The sequence below is a fragment of the Hyperolius riggenbachi genome, chromosome 1, assembly GCF_040937935.1.
Source record: "Hyperolius riggenbachi isolate aHypRig1 chromosome 1, aHypRig1.pri, whole genome shotgun sequence".
Classification (NCBI taxonomy): Eukaryota; Metazoa; Chordata; class Amphibia; order Anura; family Hyperoliidae; genus Hyperolius; species Hyperolius riggenbachi.
Genome location: NC_090646.1, coordinates 546,127,151 through 546,149,902, shown reverse-complemented (window position 1 = coordinate 546,149,902; position 22,752 = coordinate 546,127,151). Strand labels below are relative to the sequence as shown.

Genomic DNA, 22,752 nt, shown 5'->3' with positions numbered 1-22,752 from the left:
AATATTTTCTGCCAAAATATTTGTAATCAGAATAACTGAAGTCATTTTCACATGTGACAGAGGTAAGACTACACTGTAGTATATTGCTGATACAAGAACAGGTTGTCATATGCATATTCATGAGGGTGTGTGTCTCCATCAGCTATGAAGGTTTTAATTTTGACCTTTGTATCTGTCTGCACTTAGGTACATTCACACTATTGTCCGCTAATATTTTGTGGACAGCTGAGGTTTTCAATAAATTTCAATAAATGTAATGAAGACATGTGTGTGATAACCTGCCTTGGTCCTTTTTTTTGCTAAATAGCTGACGTGAGGAAAGGTTTTTTCCCTCTTAAAAGTGCTGTTTTTGGCACTGTTTTTGTGCCAGCATTGCTTTTTGCCTTAAGAGACATATCAACAAAAGCATGCAGTTATAGTGCAGAAAATATATACTGGAACTCCACTTTGCCATTAATGCAATACCTAGCCTCAAGGAGATTGTACGCATCATAAAAAGGGGTCGTATGATGGTTTGTGGCCTCAGGCCATGGGCAGAACATGTCTGATCTACACTGTCTGAAGACGGAGTCTCTCTGATGCTGTGGTCTATATCTGCCAGTTCGACAACTTTCATGTATAAGTTCTGTAGGCAAATTCTGTGACAGAGATCATGACAACCAAAACAAATGTAGAACAGTCTGTTTATTACCTTATGTAATAAAGTTTTTTTTTATTTTTCATTTTTTGTACAACATACATTAATTTGTGTATCAGATGTTAAGGGATGTGGAGATGAAGAAAAAATTTGGTGACATCACAATATTTTACAACAATACACAATTAGGAGTCTGAATTTGTTCAATCTCTCAATGTATAACAAGGGTGGATAGCAAAAGGCACACATAGGTTTATAAAAATAATAAATAAAATGAATACATATGCAGCCATGAGCCAATGGCCTATTGAATAAAAATACTGAAAATGCGGATTTAAAAACTATAGGGGTAGAGTGTACAATGGAGAAACTAATAACTGAATGTTGCCCAAAGCAGCAAATCACATTACTATTGCCAGCTATCTGATTTGTCGCTATGAACACCACCCCTATATTCATTTCCTCCAGTATCATAGGATTGGGTTGTTGGAATATTGATAGTGTGGTAGTACTTTGGATTAAGTAGTAAACTTTGCCATATTACTGTAAACAAAAGGGTTCAGTTAAACTTCAGAGTAAAGCTTACATTTCTAAAAGGATCATTTAGAACTAAACTACAGTTGTGTACATAAGTTTACATAACCCGGCCGAACTTATTTCTTAACCGTTTTTATAGAATATGAATAATATCACAAAAATGTTTATTTTACTCCTGGTTAATGCTTGGCTGAAGCCATTTTTTCTCAAAGAACTGTGTTTACTCTTTTTAAATCATAATCACGTCTCAAACTACCCAAATGACACTGATCAAAAGTTGACATACCCTGGTGAATTGGTCTGATAACATGCACACAACTTGACACAACCAGGTGTTATAGCTATTAAAGGTAACCTTCATCTGTAATAGATTTGCTTGTAATTAGTAGGTGTGTATAAAAGGGCAACATGTTTCTGGACTCCTGACAGACCCTTGCATATATTATGCAGTGCTGCACTGATGTTTTGTGGATTCTAAGTAGTGGGAAAAGCAAAAGAAATGTCAAAGGCTCTGTGTGGAAAGTTAGTTGAACTCAAAACAGGAAAGGGATATAAGAAAATATCCTAGGGAATGAGAATGTCAATCAGCAGTGTTCAAACTCTAACAAGGGGAATATTTTGGGTTTTGTTGAAACCAAAACACGTTCAGGAAGAGGAACTAAAATTTTAGCCACAGCATACAAGACTTTCTGAAAAATTAGGCGTGGCAGTTTCAAGCTGCACAATAAGGAGGCACTTGAAGAAAGATGGGCTGCATGGTCAAGTTGACAGAAGAAAGCTATTACTATGCAAATGCCACAAAGTATCATGCTTATAATATGCCAAACAGCAGAGACAAGCTTCAAACCTTCTGTCCCACAGTCATTTGGAATGAGACTAAAATTAAACTTTTTGGACATAAACGTTACATTTAGAGAGGAGTCAACAAGGCCTATGATGAAAGGCATGCCATTCCTACCGTAAAACATGGTAAATGTTCACTGATGTTTTAGGAATGTTTGAGAATTTGCACTCATCTGCCAGGAAACCGAGCATGGGACGTACTTGGTCCTTCAAACATGACAATGATCCAAAACACAAGAACAAGTCAACATGTCTTTGGATACAGCAAAATAAAGTAGAGGTTCTGGAGTGGCTATCTCAGTCTCCTGCCCTTTATAACAACATTGAGTCACTCTGGGAAGACCTCAAACATGCAGTTCATGCAGGACAGCCAAAGAATTTACATAAACTGGAGGCTTTTTGCCAGGAAGAATGGTCAGCTTTACCGTCTGAGAAGATAAAGAGCCTCATTGACAACTACCATAAAAGACTTTAAGCTGTCATTGATGTCAAAGGGGGCAAGACACTGTATTAAAACTGGTGTATGTAACCTTTTGATCAGGGTCATTTTGAAATGATGAGGATTTAAAAAGCCTAAACACAATTTGACAATAAATGGCTTCAGCCAACCACTAAGCATGAGTGAAAGACAAGTTTTTGTGTTTTTCCTATTCTATAAAAATGTTTAAGAAATCATAAATTCTGCCAGGGTATGTAAACTTATGAGCACAACTGTATACTTTCAGTAGATATTTCTATATTTTTATTTTTTTTCAATTTTTGTATTTTTTAATTCCTGCAATTAGAATCAAACTACCCTAGAGTTCCCAACAAAAAATAATAATCCCCATATAGAGAGTTAATAGTTAGCAAAAAGTAAAACTAGGTACTTGAACTGCACTGCAGTTAGCTTCATCCACTCTGAAGTAGATATAATCAGTATGACTGCCATTACAGCAATTATGGATCCTCCAAAGCATACACCTATTCACATAAATTGAAGACACACTAGGAATGCAATATGCAGTGTATTTAGTGTCTCCATCGGTCATGTATAATTTCAAGGATAACAGAAGTATAATATATTTATTCAACACATGGCATGTACTGTAGTTCTTCAGAGAGCTAGAGTTTACATGGGCTTTCTCTGCACAGAATCTAAATCAATATGGAAATGCTTTCTTTCAGTAATACAATGTACTGAGTATGATTAACTCAACTCAAAATGATGGCCTCTTATTGGCTGGTTGATGCTGCTGTGTTCTATATAGTTGTATATGTATGAGCAGACCAGAAATCCTTTTATGAGCAGACCTCTCTATGGTCAAAGAGGTTAAAAAAAACAAAACCCATATAAATGCCAGTCTCTGTAATTGCAGTTATTTTGCAGCTACTGTTCCACTGAAGCATTAGGGTGCAGAGATAAAAACAGAAAATCTCTTCAAAGGATTGAGTTGCATACATTTTTAGGCTGAGTTCACACTGTGTGCATCGCATAACACATGGGTTATAATACATGTGTACTGAATGCACAGTGCACGGCAAATGTCTATTCAATGTGCACATATTGGTACATGTTCAAAGACTCACTGCATACAGAGAGTTGGAATAAAAATGTGTTAAAATGCAGAGATATGAAAAAGTGAAGTATGTATTGACTGGGCGCTGCTCCGTTCGTCTCTCCCTGCTGCCGCTAAACTCCGAGGTGGCGTTAAATACTATTCCCCCTCCGAGTTGTCGCAAGGAGGGAGATGTAATTCAGGGTCCCTGAACTACCGCTATATGGGGTGCACATCATAGCAATGCTAGGATGGTTCCCAGCTTCGGCGCACAGTGCTCAGCGCCACATGCTGAAATAATCTGCTTCGGAAAAAGCGAGTTCATATGCAGAATTAGTCTGCAATGCAATACACAGTTAAATTTACAGGGAGAGGCATCTCAGGTTCCATACTTGCCCCGGGATGAATTGCCGGGAATCAGAGCCACCCGGGGAGATGGCGAGGGATGAGTGGGCTTAAGGAAGCCCCAGGTAAGTATGGAACCTGAGATGCTTCCCGTCCCAGGTACACTTTAAGGCCCTTTCACACTTACCACGGCCCGTTGCACAAAAATGCTGCATACCATTGCAGAAGCAGTGATAGCCCTATGCCGCCTTCACATAGAAAGAGGTATGGCAAGTTCCATTGTAACCATGCAAGAGTATCTGTGTGTCGTGCACATTTCACTCAGAAGAGAGGCATACTTTGGAAAGTATGCCTCACTAGATAGTTGCAAGGTAACGCCAACATGTGGTGCAAACTTTCAGGAAATTCACACTGCAACTGAATGACTGAAATATGAAAGGGGCCTTAAGTTAACTAAATTATATACACTGGAGGTTGGTAATTAGAGTAACTTTCCATGTGCTATGATCTACCTCAGTCTCATGTCATAGTATAACTGCAAAGTACACAGTCATAAATTCATGGACACAGAATTCCATGTATTTGCCTTTTCAGTGGTGGTTTTGTTTTTTACAAACATATCAGTGATAAGTTAGGCCTGAAGAGATATTAGAGGTGGATCAGAAAAATTCATGTTTAGGACTATGGTGAGGGGAGTAAGAATCGGTTAACATTCTAAAATATCTGTGCCTGTTTCCACAATTCCCAGGTCACCTTTCCTATGGAAATAGTGATTGGTGCTGTAACAGAACTGGCAATCGAAAAGAAAGTCCATCGGATGACTATACTAGTAGTAAAGCAATTTGTGAAACATGAAATTGAAAATTTTTTATAAAATGTACCAATGATATGTACACACCTGCCACAACCATAGATTTGAACTTTGGACAGGAAAAGTTAGTAAATCACAGTGCCAATGCCCTGGCTTCCCCTTCTCACCAGCCTGATTCAGAATGTCCAGAATTTCAATATGGAGGTGAAATCGAGACACTTCAGTTAAACTCCGTTGAATTGTAACAGAGTTTATACACAATATGGCTAAGAATGATTGACATCTCCATTCCTCTTGACATGCAGCTCTGGACATCCTAAATATTCCTGGTGAGAGGAGGAGGAGGAGGTCAGGGGCTGTAGCTCTGTGAGCCCTTGACACTTTTCTGCCCAGATTTAGATCTCATGTAAAAGGTGGCCACTAACAGTCCAATTTCTAGCGAAAAAAATCCCTCGAGTGATCAGAAATTCTAATCAGACTGGTTGTAAGTCATCGTTGATGGGCACAATCGATTATGAACGATTAAATAAACCGTTGTCCGATTGGATTTTCATCGAACCAACATTTGGATTTTCTTATTGGTTGTGATATATAGCAAGCAAAGATTGGTTCATTGATGGTGTAGTGAACGATTTCACTTCCGATCAGAATATCTGATTGCTTGAACGATTTTGCAGATATTGTAAAGTGGTGGCTTTAGTTTTATACATCTTGTAAACAGCACTATCGCTTGCATGGTCATCTGATGACCCCATTTCCTAATGGTTTAATGATAAAGTCTCACTGATTATTTCCATACGAAGGGTGGCAGGGAAGTTTTGGAGAAGAGAGGCAAACATTCTAGGAAGTAAACCGTTCTTTGTTAAAAACATTGGTGGTATTATACTGTATTAGGGTGTTTTTTTTTGTGTATTTTAAAATGGACCTTCACTTAAATTCCTTATGTTTAGCCTGTCTAACAGTTTTACAGTTAAGTCATCAGTTAATGTAGTTATTAAATCTTCCCATGTAAGCACAGTTTAATGCAGACTTGGAAATATACTGTAGCCAGATCAAAAATTTCTGTGGAGCATGTGGGGAAAGTCACATGACCAGCTGTGGGCACATTGAAGAGAAATCGGCAGGAGGTTTTCCTCAGGGGGAGGCATTGGACTGATTTGTCATCACCACATAGGACATGGCCATATTCATCTGCATGAATTTGAGTACTGGCTGTTGATATCACAATAAGTGGGAGACACTTCTACAGCATGTAGTAAAAATGACAGTGCAGACATGTCTGCTTTGGAAAAGCTAAATGGCAGATTTAATTTAAAGTAGATCTCTGCTTACATTGAGCATTTTATACAAGATCCTATTTTTACATGAGTTGAAGTCCAAATATTTCCTTGCTTCCAACAACATTTGGTCATAACATTTACTACATCAAATCATTTGACAAACTTTGGCCATGGATAGCTGGTTAGTTGGCAAACAGATGACAGGGTGCAATAACAGTTGTTTGAATTTGACAGCCAAATTGTTGAAAATATAATAAACATCAATTTTGAGTAATGGCAAACCAGAAATGGAATGAAATGCAACCACCCTTGTTATACACATTGTTCTAAACCATCTTGATTTTGTAAAAATCACTTATACATGATGGATCTTTAAATAACTAAATTTGAACCAATTAAATTACATCTAACAAAACTGGTATAAAAGAACACAAAAACTTAAAGTAAAAAAAACCAAAACAAAAAAAAACAAAACAAGGTCTCTAAAGTATGCTGATACAGATGTTACAGTAGGTAGGTTTTGTAAAATATATCCTCTGAACAGAAACTAACAAAATGCAAAAGGAAAATTAAAACAAAATTAACGGAAAAAAAATATATATGTACTTGCAACATCCTTCTGGTTTTCCCTATTCTAACATTATTCGATTACAGCAGGAGCCAGCCTGCTTTAGGCCTATCTAAATGTATTTCAGACTGTACATACATACTGCGAGTGTGGTTCGAACATTTTTTTACGGAAACCAGCCAATCACATTCCGTATTAAATCCAGTGTGCACACCAGACATTAAGACAGTACATTAGCTGATGCATAATATCACCATACTGAAATGATATAAGGGAAAAAAATGCCACCCACAACAGTGGGACATACTGATGGTATGATACAAGGGTGGACTGAGAACAAGATTGGCACATCCAGAATGATCACATGAATTACAGGGTGCAGTACTGTCTTGGGGGATTATGGAGCTGTGTATTTCGCTACATTCTTCTCCAAACTACTATGGTTTAATCTCCAAAATACCCTGCAGGCACTGCAAGCACTGGTCAGGAGCAAGGAGGTATGGGTAAATAATTATTGGGCATCTATCTGATGGGAGAAGTTTTAGGTACTACAGCTCACAAGTACACAAAACTCAAGGTGTAAGGCACAAATTTACATGTGGAAGAAAAGGTTATTCACAGATACAGTCTTCCGATAAACAACCTGTAAGATCAGTCTATGCATGGTTTCAAAGCTGGCAGATTACTTGCGTTCACACCATTGGTGGATTTCATTTTGTTGACACACATGCAACATAAAGCAAGATGGCACAACACAAAATGGTGCCTTCACAGAAAAAGAAATCACTACTGACAAGGCAATTTTGACAGCAATGTTGTCCGCAGAAGTGCAAGATATACCACAAGGAGGATTTTACAGGTCCTACTTGACATTAAATTAAAATGAGATCCTTGTTTGAAGATGAAATGGCCCCCCTTCCAAAAAATAAAATCAAAGGCCCAGCCAGTGAATTCTTCCTAACATAAAGTAAATACTCCCCCTTTTAATCCTATGCATATGGATGGTTCTATAATATACTCTTGAACATTTCTGGATATGATAAGAGTTAAACATTTACAAAAGCGGATGAAGAAAGGAAAAAAAAAAAAAAAAAAAAAAAAAAAAAAAAGAAGAGTAGAAAATGGAAATTGAAGGGAGATTGAAACGAAATCCAAACAAATTTTCAAATGCCAGCTTAAAATGATTTCCTCTGTCAATTTATTGGAAAAAATAATTATAATAAAATAACTCAACTACTCCAGTTAGCAGTGTCATGTTGAATAAGAATCATAAGTTCATCATTTATCTGTTTCTGTCCACAGAGCTGCTCATAAGGTGATTTACAGGACAGTCATTTCCTTAGGAAAGACAAAATGAAAAATAAATAATCAAAGTTACTATTGTTAACTGGTCACGTTATTAAAAAAAGAGAAGTGTAGCAGAGATCGGAAGGAGCAGCGCCCAGTTCGGCATCCATCTGCTAATCAAGTGGTTGTAACACTGATGGGCATTTCACAGTATCTGCACGTAGTAAACATCTGCTATTTTTTTCTGTTTTTTTTCTTTTAAGTTAGCGTCATGTCTGAAATCATGCGTCCATTTCTTTTTCCGTTGTCTGTTACTCTTCTGCCCTCCATCTACCAGTCCTGGAGGAGTTTCAGGAGGTAACTTTCAACATTCAACGTTGTGCTTTTGGCTCATGAGATGTGATGTTTTGGGGTTAAGTCTTTAATAAAGACAACTGTATAAGATTGTGTGCAAGTCCTGCAGTTGCAAATATAAACCGTACATCACTTATTTCATAAGAAAATATTTCACTTTTCTTTCCAAAGAGTCCTTAGCTTAACTATAGCCTTCTTGGAAATTGAAGTTTATTGATGAAGTTGCAGTACACTGGCTCATAATGGCAATTTCTTTTCTGCTGGTATTTACCCTTCTGCTTTAATTATGTACATGCATCACTGGACTTAATAGAGGATGAAAATGAAGGTTTGGGCGGTACATCTGGCTTTAAAGAAGGAGTACGTTTTACACCTGATCTGGGCAGAGAGTTATAGGCATTGATGCTAGGCTGCCTAGTAAGAGTCACTGTCTGTCCTTGTGCAGCACTGAAATGTATAGAGTCTACTCTTTGAGGAGCAGGGGGAGGGTTGTCCCCTCTACCAAAGCTCTGATGTCTGGAGAGATGAGAAGAATTGGATGAATTAGTATTGTTTCTTTTGAGAGTCGATGACTGGTGAGTTCTTGTGAGAGAATTTGTAGGATAATTTCTCTTGTATTCCACACTGTATGCTGAAGAATGCATGTCTATACGTTTTCCCATTCCATTCTGGGACATCGAAGAACTTGGAGGACCCAGTGAAGCCTCTCTTTGTGGAACTTTTGGTGGAATGGTATCTAAACTTTCCACCAAGTTAACACCATGATTCGGACTTTTACTGGCAAGATGCTCCTTGATTGTTTTATACTCTAGAGTGGAACTCTGGTTTTCAATGGATATTTGTGCCACTTCTGTTATTTTTGGCTGGTCTACATAATCATGTTGATACCCTTGTTGAGTTATTGGAAGCACCACTACACTTGGAATGTGGCTGGGTGATGCACGAAGAGGCAAATCAGTTGGAATAACAGGTGATGGAATAGGTGGCATATCTTTTGTACAGGCATTAATGATGTTTTGATTTCTTTCCCAGTCCCTGCTACCTCTACTGGGCTTTCGCTTTTGTTGCAAAGTTGGAGTGGACTCAGGAGTTGGAAGAGCAGCCAAATCTAAGTGGTGCTGTTCAGCTTTGATTAACATTTTTGCAGTTGTGCCTGGTGTGGAAAGTTTTCCATTATGCATTAAAGGTGTAAGGATGGCCTCTGGTTTAGGCTCCTTGCCCTGCCCATCACTAAAGAGTCCACTTAACTTGGTAACACTTGCCATTGAACCTCTACGGGAGTGATTAAGGTCTTTGTTTTTTCTCTGGACCACATCCACATCTCTCCTGCGGTGGTCACAGATACAATACACAATAATTCCAGAGAAGACTGCACCCATGACAAAAGCAAGAATTACAGCAATGGCCAAAAGTGTGACTGGAACAAGCTGGTCGTGACCTTTGAGATAACTTTCGCGAATCACTCCTGCAATAAATATGACAAAGAGTTAACTAAGTAAAAGTGTATAAATAACAATGGCTATTTTCATTTTGTTCTGCAAAGTGCTGATTATTAAGTCATACATTTTCATATGGCTATAATATGCTACATACAACATATTAGTATGTGTTTCATGTCTTTTGGTTCTATCTATTTTAACACCTTAAAATTATGGCAAAGATATGATGAAAAGTGTGTGTTACATTTTAACATGCTGGAACGACTATAACCTCACTGCTTCTATTTATTTGCTAATCAAGAATGTCTACTGCAATTATACATATGTCCCCCCATCATACTGACAGCATAAAAGTGAATGTGTCACAATGTCATGTTTGATTAATTTAATAAAAATAACATATACTATTCTAAGTGCCATAACGGTGGCCTGGGGATATTTTCATGTATAAAATTGAATAGTGATGGCATTATAATTAAAGGAACACATTCTGTGCACCACATACAAAACAATCAAAACGTTTGTCTGTGTGCATAATTCACCTGCTATGCACTCAAAATAAACACAATGTACATACTATGACTATTACCGTAAATGCAGATTGTATGCAGAATAGTGCAGTATGCACAATAAAATACTAAGATTTTAGGATTCAGAATGGAGTGTAGATAGCACATAAGATAAATAAGACTGTGGGCCGAGTACATTTATAAAAGAACTGGAACTCCATGGTGAATCTAAAACTGTACACTAAGACAAGTACTGATACATGGCAGTGTGTGTTTGTTGTAGAAGTTTGTATATTTTAAATTAAAAAAGGGAAAACTATTAAAGCCTTTAGAGGAATTTATTTAACTACTTAAGGACCAAGATAATTGAAATCTATGCTGTGTTTTGGTGGGCTCCTGGCTGGCAGGGTGTAGATTTCAATTAGCCACCGCTGCGCGCATCTGCCGTTTCCATCGCTCCCGCCGATTTCGGCGCTTGATCCGACGTGTGTCGCCACAGCGCTCAGTCTCTATGACGGCAGAGCCCTGTGAGCGGGTCAGAAGCCAATTTCATTGGCTACTTGCCCAGTCTTTCAATGTAATCCGTTCCCATTAGCTTACATTGAAAGACAGAGTCAGGAGCCAATGAAAGCAGCTCCTGACCAGCTCACAGAACTCTGTCATAGAGAAGGCAGAGTGGGTGGCCCAGGATACTGACGTGCGGCGGTGACTGGTATGTGCGGCGATTCGTAGATATTCCGTCGGGATTCCGCCATTTCTGTACCAGCGGTCTCTGGTCCTTAAGGGTGGTTAAACTGTTATGCCGTGCATAGACGGCTCGTTTTATGCGCTGGATCGAGCCAGCGGCTCGATGCCGGAGCATCCCTGCTCGTCCGCGCGGATTGATTGCCGCTCGTCCCCGCCGGCGCTTCCTTATCACCGCTCGATTCCCTGCCATTGTCCGCCGGCGTTAATTGAGCGGGCGCGGGTCGAGCGGCATGATCGGACCAGCTGAATATTATCAGCTGGTCGATACACGGTACAGAAACGTACCGTGTATCCCCAGCATTCGATACGAACTTGAAACTAGCTATTCTGATATTTTACATTTACTGGATTTAAAAAACTAAAAATATATATTTTATAACAATGTATCAAATAAAAAAAAAAGTATACATTTTAAATAGCAACAGTTTAACAATTTAAACAGTACTTTAACAGCTATTAAATTTATGAAATATTAAAAAAAAAAAAAAAAAAAAAAAAGTCATCTGCCACTGCCAGTACAAAATAATTTGAACTGATGTAGGCACATAGTTAACTGGATGTAGTATAATTGCTAATCTGCCTAGTTTTGCTTTTTTTCCCCCAATCTCAAGTAAATAGCATTCTATATGTATGATTACATATATCTCAGTATTAAATACAGATTATTAAAATAAAAATACAATTTTGATGATCGTTTAGGTGATTCTTGAACTTCAGGACCAATTCAGGCTGATATGTAAGTGACCCAAGCACCATTTTTAGCACCCAGGGCATCTTAATAGCACATTAAATATGCATGCCAACAATGTGGCTCATTATAGCCTGTCCAATCATAGAAGTTTCAGGCAGGGCAGGGAAGGACTGATGGATTATTTTATTGCACAAATTAGCAGAAAGCAAACAAAAGTAAGTGTGTGTGCGTAAGTGTGCGTGCGTGTGTGTGTAACACTTGACCTAAAAAGGTTTACAGAAGTCACAGATGCTATCTTCACAACTTCCCCTAGGTAAATAATGGGCAGCTAGAAGGGGAGGAGGGAACATGGCTTTTATATATCTATTGGAAACCAGAAAAAAAGTGGTGATTGGTTTCCTTTGACAATAAACCTTGCAATACTAAGAAATAATGAAAACAATACATATTTGGTAGATTTGTAAATGTATATTTATAATATTTGTATGTATACTAAATACATACACTGCTAATCAAAATATTTAAAATATTATAAATTCCTTGTAATGCTAGACACACGCAGAAATTAAAATATTCTAAAACTATACATTTCAAAATGAAAAGATATAAAATGATATAGTTTCAAGGTTTTAAAATTATCGATTTAGTTTGATTAGATCTTAATTTCCTGGCTGTCTCAAAAAAAAAAATTGTCACATTTGATATGTCACATTTGATATATTAAAAAAAAAAATAAAAAAAAAAATAGATAATTCTCAACTTATTATAATTTTGCATAGATTAAATTGTTTTATTGAATGAAAGGTATCATATATATGAACACGCATGTTATACCTAAATTAGCATGGGTAAAGGCTGCATATAAGCAAAGATTAATATGTAGAGGGAATGCCTATTTTTAAACTGTGTTAATTATTATACTTCATACTTTTTTTTATAATACATTTTTTAAATCAAAAATAGTGAAATCATAGCTCAAAGTCCTATGATCCATACTTTACTGACAGGAATGATAGATTGAGTACAATTATGGAATTAGTTTTTACAGTATTAAATGCAAGAACTTAAGTTTGCCAGTGCCACCACCAAGTGTACACACACACACACACACACACACACACACACACTTTTACATTCTTTTGGTTATTAAAAAAAGAAAAAATTGCACTTACCCCAATAGACTAAAGGTACGTACACACATAAGTCAATGATCTTTTAATTGACAAAAGAACGACCTAGCTTTTAAAGGTGTGTAACGATCTAAACGTTTATGAACGAACGATCCGGAACAACATCACATACTGTTCCTGGAAGTTACATCATAGCAAGTTCCGCCCACACGTAACGAATGGTTCAAAACGTACGTTACACTGTAAAACTAACGTTACGCATATGACATAACAAAATCTCTATTTCATACTGTCGGTATGTAGTAGAGCATCTAGATAATATAGTGTTGACAAAACATACAAAAATACACTTTGTCCTGTTAAAATAAAAATTATGGTATAATCATGTAGTATACAACGCATCACTGGGCACAATCATAGAATGAACGTTACATCGCGAGGGGAAAATTTAATGTGCTGTGACTATAAAACGAAGTGCGCATGTCTCGCCTACTACGAACGACCGTAACGATGTACTACTTTTGCTAACGATCGTCGTTTAAAAAAATCCGCCAGGACAGATCTTTCGTTTTTAACGATCTAGCTCGTTCATCGTTTGACTTAACCCTCCTGGCGGTAAGCCCGAGCTGAGCTCGGGGTAAGCCGCCGGAAGGCACCGATCAGGCCCCGCTGGGCCGATTTGCATAATTTTTTTTTTGCTGCACGCAGCTAGCACTTTGCTAGCTGCGTGCAGTGCCCGATCGCCGCCGCTACCCGCCGATCCGCCGCTATCCGTCGCGCCGCAGCCGCCCCCCCCCCAGACCCCGTGCGCTGCCTGGCCAATCAGTGCCAGGCAGCTCTATGGGGTGGATCGGAATCCCCTTTGACGTCACGACGTCGATGACGTCGGTGACGTCATCCAGCCCTCCGGGAGATCCCGTTCTTTGAGGGGCTGGGGGGATCATGTAGCGAGAGCGGCTATCATGTAGCGAGACTTTGTCTCGCTACATGAAAAAAAAAAAAAATAAAAAAAAAAAGATTTGCTGCCCCCTGGCGATTTTTTAGCAAACCGCCAGGAGGGTTAATGATCGTTGGCTGTTTTTTTTTTTTAAACGATCGTCGTTTGAAATGATCAGGGAACGATCGTTTCAAACGACTATAGTCGCATGTGTGTAAGGTGTAAGGCTTGGTTTACATTGACATAAAATCTTTCCATAAAAAGTTCCATTTATCGGAACGAAACAAACGATCCAAATGGATATGAACGAATCCCATGCAAAGCACTAAGATCCAGTCTCATCACTCCATTCGAGAATGGATCCATTCATTCCATTCTGACAAATGGAGCGCAAGTTTGGGTAGTCTGCAATACCGTAATTCCAGACTGAACTAGATTATCGACAGATGCAAATGAATAATAACCCCTGCACTTAAAGCTTATACTTGCATCAACACATAACAGCAATAAAAACTGTGAAACAAAATAGGGAATTTTATTTATTAAATTAAGCCAGTCCACCATATCCACTTATGCCAGTCAGCTACAAGCACACAATTAATGCACACAACTTGAAATTTAGACTGGGAGCACCTGGGGTTCTTTCCCTTAAAATACAGGAAACACAAGTATGCATTCAGCCAAGGACGTACAAACTCACTCTCACCCAATTAAAATAATGGGCTGTAGTGCTATAAGGACAGGAGAGTGACAACTTTAAAAAATGACCAACATGGCGCCCAGCCTTTGTTTGAGATCAGGGGCGTCGCTAGCCCTATTTTAGGGGGGGCCCGTGTCCCTGTCACTCACTACCTAACCTGGGGGGTGCCTGTCACTCACTACCTAACCTGGGGGGTCCCTGTCACTACCTAACCTGGAGGGCGCCTGTCACTCACTACATAACTCCCTGTCACTCAGTACCTAACCTAGGGGGCGCCTGTCACTACCTAACCTGGGGGTCCCTGTCACTCGCTACCTACCCTGGGGGGTCCCTGTCACTCGCTACCTACCCTGGGGGCGTCTGTCACTACCTAAACTGGGGGCTTCTGTCACACTACCTAAACTATCCAGGCCAGCCAGCCCAGCATGGCCACCAGCCAACCAGCCCAGAATCCCTGTCAAAAAGGCCACAGTATCACCACCAGTCAGGCCAGTTTTCAACCACTTGCCAACCGCCCCCAGCCGATGGGCGGCGGCAAAGACTGGGAATAAACGACCGCAATACGCCCATCGGCGGAGGCGGCGGTAGGCGTGGTTATGCGTGACGCGATCAGCCGCCGGCGACTGGCTCCGCCCCCCTCGCGCTGTAACCCGCCGGCCATTCGGAAGCGCCGGCGGGTTACTAGCACCCGGATCGCCGCACGAACAGTGTATAATAGGCTTTGTAATGTATACAAAGCCTATTATACTGGCTGCCTCCTGCCCTGGTGGTCCCAGTGTCCGAGGGACCACCAGGGCAGGCTGCAGCCACCCTAGTCTGCACCCAAGCACACTGATTTCCCCCCCCCCTGCCCCCTGATCGCCCACAGCACCCCTCAGACCCCCCCCCACTCCCCTGCCCACCCCCCAGACCACTGTTAGCACCCAATCACCCATCAACCACTCCCTGTCACTCTCTGTCAACGCTATTTTTTTTTAACCCTAAACTGCCCCCTCCTGATCACCCACCCCTCAGATTCTCCCCCCCCCTGTGTACTGTATGCATCTATCCCCCCTGATCACCTGCCAATCACCTGTCAATCACCATCTGTCACTGCCACCCATCAATCAGCCCCTAACCTGCCCCTTGCGGGCAATCTGATCACCCACACAAATAGATCGCCTGCAGATTTGACGTCAGATCACCTCCCAAATGCAGTGTTTACATCTGTTCTCTACCCTAAACACCCACCAATTACCCAGTTTTGAGCGCGCCCAGACTGGTGCTGCTGCTCTCTAAGGCTGCTCCAGACATTACATCTCACTTCTGCTACTTTAAACCTCTTAATGAAAAGACTGGACAGTTTGGCATTTGCAGAAATATAACTTTTGTTGTGTGAATACTTCATCCTACTAATTACTGAATCTGAGAGAGCCTAAGCGCTTTGAGTCCTATGGGAGAAAAGCGCTATAGAAATGTTATTGTATTGTATTGTATCAATCACCCATCAATCACCCCCTATCACCACCTGTCACTGTTACCCATCAGATCAGACCCCAATCTGCCCCTTGCGGGCACCCAATCACCCGCCTACACGCTCAGATTGCCCTCAGACCCCCCTTATCAATTCGCCAGTGCATTATTTACAACTGTTCTTCCCTGTAATAACCCACTAATCACCTGTCAATCACCCCGTCACTGCCACCCATCAATCACCCCCTGTCACTGCCACCCATCAATCAGCCCTAACCTGCCCCTTGCGGGCAATCTGATCACCCACACCATCAGATTGCCCCAGACCTACCCTCAGATCACCTCCAAAGTGCATCTGTTCTGCCATCTAATCACCCACTAATCACCCATCAATCAGCCCGTCACTGCTACCCATCAGATTAGACCCCTATCTGCCCCTAGGGCACCCAATCACCCGCCCACACCCTCAGAACGCACTTAGACCCAGCCCTGATCACCTCACTGTAAGGAATTTTAAGCATAAGTATATACACTGTCAGCAGCCATTTTGTCTCTTCTGCAGCCATCTTAGAATCCATGTATAATATAGTGAGTTTCTAACTAGCTAAGAGCTTGAAGACTGTAGCTGTCATGCAAGACTGCTTTGTTACTTCTGCTTTCCTGACCTATTTTTGCCATCGGCCGAATAAAACCGAGAGTAACTTCTAACTGTCAATAGCACCTGCTAGATATGTCATGGGTTATGCTGGGAAAGTCCTCTCATGTATTATGTAAATCTTGTAACATGTAAATCGGGGCTGGAATTTCTATGTCTATTGAGTTTGCGCAGGGTGTACAAAATTGTGTATAAATAATGATCAAAGGCAATACATTTTCAATCTGTCTATCAGTCACAACCTGTGTGTGTGTCTCTTATTGTGGCTGACCAGATTCAAAGCCAGTACTGGTAAAGAAATCACAGAGTATTATTTCTAGGTCATCCTCGAGGGTCCAGTGAGTCTGTAAAGGAACCAGTCCTTACAGCTGGGGATCTCGTCCTGGGATTCTTCGAACACCTCACTTCTCCAATTCATGTAAGTACTAATTATGTCTTTGTCTTGAAGACTGTTTGTTACTTATGTGAATTGGTGTGGGTGTCGATGCAGGCAACTCAGGGTTTGAATAGTATTCAGACTTGGGGTCTGGATTTTTGATAGTATACTTTAAATATATAGACCTTAATTTGAAAAAATAAAAAAAAAAGGGGGAGGATGACAGGTAATAGGTTGATAGGTTGACTTTTGGTAAGTCTAAATTTTCGGACTTTTTAGGTAAAAGTCTGAATGAAGTGGGTGTTAGATTTTTTGGGAAAATCTAATCTGTCTATCTGGGTTTGATCAACTCAGCAAATAGGCTTCTGTAGGGAAGAAGTTTATTTTCCTTTTGGTAAGGAATATAGGAATTTATAGGCCATAAGAGTTTAAGTATAAGGGTTTTGATAGGCACCATAGTACATATTGATTATGTGGGTTCAAATACTTTGTGATTTCTAAAATATGTTTGTCTGGTTGTCTGCTTATCTTATCTGTTGCATAGAAGTATAAGATAATTTGTTGGTTTTTGTTTTTCATTTGTGTGGAACTTCAAGTCCAAATCATTATATAGAGTGATTTGGCTCCACTGTATTGTGTTCTTTACTAAATAATAGATTGGGTTTAAAGAGAATCCCTAGACTTGAATAATATATATAAGAATCCCTAGACTTCAATAATATATTTCTCTACTAATACAGTAACCTGAATAGATGGCCAAGAAAGTATATTATAAACTTGAATTGAGTGAAGAGGGCCAGAACATTGTTAAGTTAATTCCTGCCCCTACGCCTATGAGTTTTGAGTCATGTGTAGATTTTGTTATAAGAGTATCTGGAAAAAGATATTTAGTTCATCCCTGGGTAGAAAATATAGTGGAAAAGACAAGGGAAATGAATTTTAGTCCACAATTCCCCTTAATTGGTAGTCTAATGCATATGGACTTAATTAAGGACTTATGTTTAAAGAGAAAAAAGGATTTGTCATAGAATACTAACTGGGATTATCAATATATGTACCAAGGAGCGAAGAATTGGTTAGAATTTGCCCCGCATTATTATTACCGAACAGTTGACTAACAACGTGTGTTTTATGTCCGTCTGGTTGCGCAAGCGATGGTATAAGATTCTTACTGTATTTCTGAAAGATGAGTAGTAAAATTAATATTGAAGACACTCATGAAATTCGGATGAGAACGGTCACTTATCAAAATCTACAGTATAAATTCTATGTACGTACAAACCTGGTTCCAGATGCCATATTCAATAAATATCTGTTTATACTGAGATCTGTACATTGACCGTCAGAAATTATCTGAATTATCCATGGGTCATTTAGTATAAACTTTTTTGTAGGAGAACATTTCCGAAATACAGTAATGTAATTATTTCCTATAAATTAGGATCTAGTTATAAAAGAACATGTATCATAATGTATTCATATATATTGTATACAACCTGACACATATGTGTGTAAAGTGGGAGATTGTATTGAGTGCATGTTTGTGATGTATGATAGAGAGGTGATAACCGCAGGGACGTAGAAATAGAGGGGGTACACTCCTCTACTTGCATCCCTGCCACTGTGTTTGTCTTTGACAAATTTTGGCACGCTGTATCAATTGCCCTGTATAGAGTTCTTGGGGGGGGGGGCCTGATGTAAAATCTACACCATGGCCCGCAGTTCCTTAGTTACGTCACTGGGCACCCGCTAAATTATGTGTTGAAACCATGGGTATATCTGCCTCTTTAAACTAGATTCTCTTCTTTCTCATTAGGAGATTACTTCTTTAATTAGTTAGACTGATCCTGCAGAGTTATGGGTAATGATTTTTTTTTTAGCTAAATGCAGATGTAATTTTGAAATAATCAGGAATACTTAAGTAGTTTTATTAAATAGTGTTAGAATTTCCCCTTTAATTTGAAAGGGTTAAAGATGAGGACATGTCATTTTTAAGGGATCTAATCTGCGCCCGCCAATATCTGTGTGGGTTTCTCTTCTGAAGTAGTCAGTGACAGGAAAGTAAAATGAGGAGAGAAATGAGGAAGTAAAAAGTTTATTACTTTTTACTCTAATAGGGTTTAACATTAAAACATTAGATTAATTAGGAAACATATATGTCCGTATGTATGAAGAAATGTCAGAGATATTTGCCTTCTGAAATAGTATTTTTTTTTCTCTGTTAATAATGATTTCTGCATATATACGGATGTATACTTGATAGTGGCAGAGTATGGAAAGGGTTAAATGTCATTTTTTAAATGTGGGTTTTTTTTCTCTTCTCTGAGAAGCTACGCCACCAGAAGTAAAATGAGGAAGTAACTGGTGTTTCCGCCCGGTTAATTACTTAAACGTACTAGTTTTTTTCCTGCTGAAGAAAAAGAAAGTGCATTCTGAATACGTAATGTGTAAGAATGTAATTTAATTGTCATACGTATCTAAAACAACATCTTAGGTTTTTCTCTTAGTTAGTTATACGTGTCCAAAAGGGATTCTGATATTTTTTCATAGGTAGTATAGTGAAATCATATATCATAGTTTGGGGCCAATCTGGAAGGAAGCCGGTTGATTTGTCTGTGGGTTTTTTTGGGTGAGGAAACTGAGTGCCTGGGGGAAACCCATGCAGACTCCGTGCAGATGTTGACCAGTCAGAGATTTGAGTAACATTGTAAGGCGAGAACACTGGCTGCTACGTCACCGTGTTACCTTAGTTTCATAGTGTAACGAGAATTGAGTTTTAGTACAACCTAATTCCCTTAGTCTAAGGTGGATTAATTGAGTAATGGCGTTTGTCACCCAGACTTATACAAGTGAGTAGAGTTAAATCATTTCCCCATGTAATGGTAGTTTGCCATAAGTTTGTTAGAATAATGTTCATATTTGAACAGAATTTATATAGCTTGTAACTTTGAAGCATATAGATTCAAATGATTTACTTAATAGTTCTCCATGAATAAGTTCCTTCTTGAATATTGTATCATAGTTGGTAGGCTGTATTTTATATAAATCGCAGCAGAAAAGGCATTTAATGATGTTTGCAACTCATTGTTGAAGTGTTACGTGCTATTGTAACTAAACTGTGTCTAATTTAATTCTTCACTGGCCTGGTCACCCAGTTGAACGAATTCTCTCAGCTTGCTCCTCCTCCAAGCCATACTGATAAAGCACAGTTATTGTAACTTCAATATTTCTAAATGTCATGCAACTATCGAAAAAAAAAATAATGCATTGTATACTGTTTGTACTTATATTTTAGTGGATATTGTGAAACTCTGAAAGCCATATTCATTTGGGAAAATGTATGGAAAACATTGAGGACATATTAAATAGTCAGGACAGGTATACAGTTTTAGGTCAATTTAGATCGCATGTGTAGTTCTGGGTCACGATTGCTGTTTATTTCATATCACCCTTTAGATTATGGGAATTCCTTTCCAATAGTGGGGTTTTGACCTTAATAACCCCTCTTCCTGTTAATAAATCCATCTCCTTTAAATTCAGAGAGCTGTTTAAGGCTCTGACTCTAAGTCACTCATATTTTTAGTGAGAATATATGTTTTTTTTTGTAAGCCCAAAATCCACTCAGCATAGGAAAATAAGTACATTTTTTTTTTATCCTTAGAAAAATAGTTTATTTTAGTTTGCTTGAACTTTTTGACAAACTGCAGAATCATTTGATGTTGGTATGACAATTATTTTACGGACTTTTCACTGTTCTGAAGACTCCGGAGGAAAAAAATACACTGTTTTATAGTGTACTGCCTAGAAGCTTTACCCCTGACAGGATGTTTAATTTCTGTTCTGCTTGATCTGTAGGTCAGTGTCTGTTTAGTAAGGAGGCCTTAGCCTAGTCTTGTAGTGCTGTTCTTTGTATATGTGCCTATAGAAGTGTGTCTCGGGGACAACCATAGGTATAGTACCTTAAGCGCACTATGGGGAAAAGGACACTATAGATGTTCTGTGTATGTCTGTAACTTTAAATCTGAAAGGGGACCCAACCCTATTACAGGGAGACAGTGCTGGCCACTGTTCCCCTGTACTGGGACCCTGCTCATAGTATGCCTTATAACTTACTAACTCTGACCAGACATTAAAATAACTTTAATGTATGGTCAAATGGGGGAAAAGAGGAATATGTTAGTTTGTTGTCTATACACATGTCCAGCCCTGCCCAGGCCTAGTGATCTGTGTCATGTCATTTCATGTAATGGTGTAGTAAGAAGGGGTAGTGAGATATTGCCACCTAAGTTCATATTGCACTAGGGCCACCTAAGTTCTTTAAATACATCACTATTTAGGGTTTGGTATGATTGTGGAAGGTATGATGGAATGAGAGTGTGACTTGTAATGGAAGAATGGAAAAGTGGGAATTCATTATGGTGTAAAAATTCATTGGGAATTTATCCTCTCTGCCATGTATGGAGTCACATACTCGCACGGGTACAACGACACGACGTCATGCGAACGGGGTATTGCGAGAGATCCGTTAGGATCATAGAAAGAGCCGCTAAGTATGTTTTGAAGTTCATGGTGGAGAGTATGAATCATATTAGTATTACAAGTACTGGGAAAAATAAATGACTTATTGGATTTTTGGGAAAAACATGATGCTCGCACATTTTTCTTTATTCTTTCAGAAACAACTTGTCAGACATCTATCCTGAGGAGGATAAGGGTTGACTACCTGACCAGAGCCATCCGGAAGTCATCCATCCAGAGGGAGTCTGGGGCTATCCTGAGTCTATCTTTAACAAAAGGATTTTCTACTGGTTCCACTGTAGAGGGTGAAATAGGTCGACTAAGTCCTGAATCCCAAGAAAAAAAAAGAGACTATTCATCAGGTGGACAGTAACGCGTGCTCTGATAAAAGTTTCATAGTTGCGTGTGTCATGTGTTGAAGAATGGAACAAGATCTGGATCTCAGATCCAGGAAGATTGTATGGATTGTGGGACATTCTTATGTGTATTGGGCTTGTAGGAAAGCTACTAATAGTGACTATGGGGAAAACCTTGGGTTATCTAAAAATAACTTCATGATCTATTGGTTCAGTATTAGAGGGATGATTTGGAATATGTTTTTTGGTAGGGTTACTTCTTTAATGCGGAGATTTCCTATGCCAGACATTCTTATTTGTCACTTGGGTGGGAACGACGTGGGTAAAGCTAACACTATTGATTTGTTACACCGCATGAAATATGATTTTATGCGCATTCATGAGATCATTCCCCAATGTGTGTTGGTTTTTTCTGAAATCATTCCCAGACGGGTGTGGATTTTTCCCCAAGATAGATTAAGGGCCATTAAGACATTCATTAATAGGGCATTATCTAGATCCCTGCCAGCTATAAGGGGTTTTTCTTACTGGCATAATAAGCTTGAGGGTTCCCGGCCTAACTTATTCCGCCCGAATAGGGTTCACTTGTCTGATCAAGGATTGGATATTTTTAATGCCGATCTTAGATCAATGATTGAATCAGCTGCTATGAGGGGTGGGTCACCATATTAAGGATATGATAGAAAGAGAGCTAGTTGTAAGTCACATTATGGGTTACTGCTTTCTGAATTAGTAACAGCCTTCATCTCTGCTATATCATTCTTTAAGTAAAAATTAGAATTAGGGTTTTTGTAAGTTAGATAATGGGTTGATATGTAATGAGCTGATATTTTTATCTCAATTACTAACTAAGGCCAAATGCCGAATAATCCAGGGATTTTTTCTGATTGCCATTTTGGAGTCAGGAAGGAATTTTCCCTTTATGGGGCTAATAAAACTATGCCTTATGAGGGTTTTTCGCCTTCCTCTGGATCAGCAGTGAAATGGGCCGGTGTGGTGCTTTGTTTTGGTTAAACTTTATGTACACACATCTTTCTTCAAC

General features: G+C 39.2%; 1 protein-coding gene across 5 annotated transcripts in view; it reads right to left on the bottom strand.

Annotated features, from left to right (window-relative positions):
- SEMA6A (semaphorin 6A) overlaps positions 1–22,752 on the bottom strand; it is a 321,282-nt gene that overhangs the window by 48,382 nt on the left and 250,148 nt on the right. For 3 of the 5 annotated variants that reach the window (XM_068247126.1, XM_068247133.1, XM_068247139.1), the window contains one exon: positions 7,700–9,665. The exons of the other annotated variants lie outside the window; for them this stretch is intronic. In XM_068247126.1, coding sequence (XP_068103227.1) covers positions 8,485–9,665 — 1,181 coding nt within the window. In that variant the 3' untranslated portion in view covers positions 7,700–8,484. Of the gene's footprint in view, positions 1–7,699; positions 9,666–22,752 lie in introns of those variants that run through there. 5 annotated transcript variants of the gene reach the window in all.